The sequence below is a fragment of the Myotis davidii genome, unplaced genomic scaffold (assembly GCF_000327345.1).
Source record: "Myotis davidii unplaced genomic scaffold, ASM32734v1 scaffold152, whole genome shotgun sequence".
Lineage (NCBI taxonomy): Eukaryota > Metazoa > Chordata > Mammalia > Chiroptera > Vespertilionidae > Myotis > Myotis davidii.
The window spans coordinates 1,169,606-1,173,180 of NW_006283545.1; the positions used below are offsets into that span (position 1 = coordinate 1,169,606).

Here is a 3,575-nt window from a genome sequence, read left to right on the forward strand (position 1 = left end):
AACATGGTATATATATATATTAGAGTAAATATATAAAATTACTTATTAGAATAATATTATGTTGCATATTCTGTTATGTTGAGTACTCAATCTTCTGCTGAGTATTCTGGAAAGGCAAAACTCAACAAAAGGTCTATTTTCGTTCCAACTTACGTATTTCTTCTGAAATCTTTCATTAATGTTGAATGTTCAGGCATCTTTTTTATATCTTCCCAATCTTTATCTGTGAAATACATTGATAACATTTTATGTTGTCTAGGTTCCTAGTCTCAAGAACTTTAATAAAGGTCATCTCAGTTTCATTACATTTCCTATACTTTTAACCTCCATGAAAGCACAGACTTCAAATAAATGGTAAGCTATAGTAAACATCTTATCTTGAACTGTAAATACAACTCTACCTTGTATAGAATTAGACCTTTCTATCTCTCTTTTTAATGCCTACTTTCTACGTGTTTGACTATGTTTATGTTACCTCAATTTCTATAACTAGAGGGTAATAAGTTATAAATATTTCTATTATTAAATAATTCTATTTCTTTGTAAAATCAATATTTTTCTCTTTTCTATCAAATTTCTTTGTTAAATCAGTAACCAATCTCTTCAATAATAAATGTAATGTCCTCCCCTCAGCAGCTTTAAGGTACACTTCTTTTTATATGGCCCTCCTTATTGTCACCTTATTAAATACATTGCTTTTACATCAGCAATCTATGTAAGCAGTAATAATTACCTGAAATAGAATAAAGTAGGATATAACTAGTATATTAATTAGCTGTTGAGCTTGGCTAGTTTCAATAACGTAACAAAAACAATCCCAGCTACTAATATATTAGGTAGAAAATGTTTCAGTTAGTCTTGCTGGCATTAGAGTTATTCAAACAACACAGCTAGATAGCTTGTTTTCTCCATCATTATCAATGGACATTTATTTGATAAAGTAGAAGAGAGTCTTCTAGGTGCACAGCACTATAACGGTAGTTGAACAGCACCATTAGCTTTGAAATGGCCTTTAGAGGTTCGAGCTTCTTTCAATTTACTTGTAAAAATATCTGCTACCTTCCTCCACAAATATCACATATTTTAAAGTAAACTAAATATATATTTTAAGCTCCTACATGGAATTTTCTCAACTATTTTCTTACTTCAATTTCTCTATTTTGTAAATTTCTCAAGCTAGAAATCTTGAGATAATCTTTTAACATTTCCCTCAATGATACACTTGCTATAAAAACGATACATTTGTCCTTTATTCTCCATCCTTATTATCACTTTATACCTGGAGTACTGTTATAGGCAAGCAGCTGGTTTCCCTGACTAAAGTTACTTGTTTTTCATTGATTTTTATAAACCACTGCCATTCTTAGATCTTTTAAAAATGTAACATAAATCATGCTACTCATTCTCCAAATTTTACCATGGGGTCTCACTCTTTAGCAAAGGAAATCTAAATTCTGCTGCTTGTTCTCCAAGTTCCTTCTAAGCTGAGCCTATCCTAACGGTTGAACCACACATTAAGAATCATCTCCTAAAGAGGCCTTGCCCACTGCCACCCCATCTTAAGTCATGTTCCTTTCCCTGGTGGACCCATTCAGAAGTGGGAAGCAAAGGCCACTCTTCTCCATCTGCTCAAACCGTACGTATTATTGAAACAGTCTATTTAGATCAATAAAATGTAAACTTGAAGAGGGCAAGGATCATATCCAAGTCAACAATATTTTATATTTAACACAGTGCCTGGCACATGGCAGGTAGTCAGTAAATACTCAGTGAATAAATGAAATTCCCATTACAACAAAGCAGTCTTTGCGGAATTGTTAACCAGTGTTGGAGAAAGGCAGTATCTGTGTAATTATTCTGCATTTACTGATAATTAACACCCTTCTAAGGGAATGTGAAATTATAAACTCCCAGATATATGTGTTTTAGTCTTGAGATATAGTGACCTGAGAAAAAATCCCAATAAACAATTTCTAATAAGTACTCGACTATCCAAAATTATAAAGGTGCTTTAAACAAATTTTCATTATTCTGGACCACTGGGCACAGTTTTTAGTCACTGATGAACTATCATTCTGTGGTATAACAAAGGAATGGGATACAGCTGAAGAGATCTAATGCCCATGATGAGACACCTAAACAACTTTCTCCCTGCCGCAAATCAGTGCAAGCAAGGTTGTTGGAATGCTTGACTTTCACCTACATTCTGACTGTTGTATGACAACACTAAAAAGAATGTTCTTATTGACAAAGATTATAGAGAAAAATATGCTATTATTCAATACAATGTGATTCTGTACAGTGTCCTAAATAAAAATCATGTTCAAAATTTATATTCAAGTGCCAAATAATTAATGGCAGCATACTATGTGCTGCCAGACAAAAATGCATGCTATTGAATTTTATTTGCAATTCCCACTGGTAAGAACTAAAGGCACTTTTTAAATACAGATATTGCAAATATTTTATAATTTCAAATATTAAACAACAAAACAAAACAGAACAACAACAACAAAAAGAAACAAAAATACCACCTGCAAGTCCAAGTTCAGGAAACCCATAAATATTTTTATGCTAAAATGTGAACCCTTTACAAATTTTGCTATTTCTATGGATCTTTGATTAAGACAAGTCATAAATATAAAGAATCAAGTAAGAGTAGCTTTTATCAGCTAAAAATATGCACCTTTCCAATGAAGTTACCTAAGTTCAAACAACAGTGATTTAAAAACGAAAACATAATGTGTACCTGCAGGGAATCCCATTACATTGAATATTCTGTCCAGCTGGTCATGGTGATAAGGATTACTAGTTTTGATGTCCTCTTGTCGACAGTGAAATATTGGTTCTGACGTTAGTAGCTCTGCAAATATACACCCTATAGCCCAAATATCTTTAAAATAAAAAGACAAAAAAAAAAAAAAAAGAAAAGAAAAAAAAAAGGAAAGGAAAAAAGAAAAAGAAAGGAGGAAAATAAAGTGGTTCTTTCCAAAAGAAAATGCATTTTTATTTTGGTGGGGAGTGTTTTTTTTCCTTTCTTTCCCTGATAAGTCATATTAATTCCAAAGCAATTATAATTATAAATACCACAGAATATGGTTTGTAAATATAGATTCCCATTCTACCCACCCCAATCTTTCATTCCCTGTTATACCTCTCCCCACTGACTGGCTTCATTCCAAGTTTAAATCAATTTGTTAGCTACATTTTGGGTGAGTTTTAAATGCTTCAAACATTACCTTATTTATGAAATACATACAAAGCTACATATGGATCATGGGAACCGCAAACAAACAAAACTAAACAAAAAATAAATAAACCAAAAATCCAACCAGCCCCTGAAATGGGGCATACTTGCCAAAAATAATCAGCCCCTGAAATTTTTTGTGGTAAAAAATTTTTTGTTCTTTAGCTCGTTTATTTAATTTGTGAAGTCTAATACTTATGCTCCCATGTTAGCACTATTTAGCAAGGTGTGATTACAACAAGAAAAAGACAGCCACTGAACACAAATATTCTAACAAAACAATGTTTCTACTTGAAGAGTTTTTCATTCAAAATGTTTCTTTTTTTTT

General features: G+C 32.0%; 1 protein-coding gene across 5 annotated transcripts in view; it reads right to left on the bottom strand.

Annotated features, from left to right (window-relative positions):
- The window catches only part of CDK8 (cyclin-dependent kinase 8), a 161,170-nt gene that overhangs the window by 8,223 nt on the left and 149,372 nt on the right, over positions 1 to 3,575 (bottom strand). For 2 of the 5 annotated variants that reach the window (XM_006753757.2, XM_006753756.2), the window contains exons 7-8: positions 2,750 to 2,893; positions 154 to 223 (exon numbers count right to left, since the gene is read on the bottom strand). In XM_006753757.2, coding sequence (XP_006753820.1) covers positions 154 to 223; positions 2,750 to 2,893 — 214 coding nt within the window. The remainder of the gene's footprint in view (positions 1 to 153; positions 224 to 2,749; positions 2,894 to 3,575) is intronic. The other 3 variants (XM_015564978.1, XM_006753758.2, XM_015564983.1) reach the window with 3 other exon arrangements.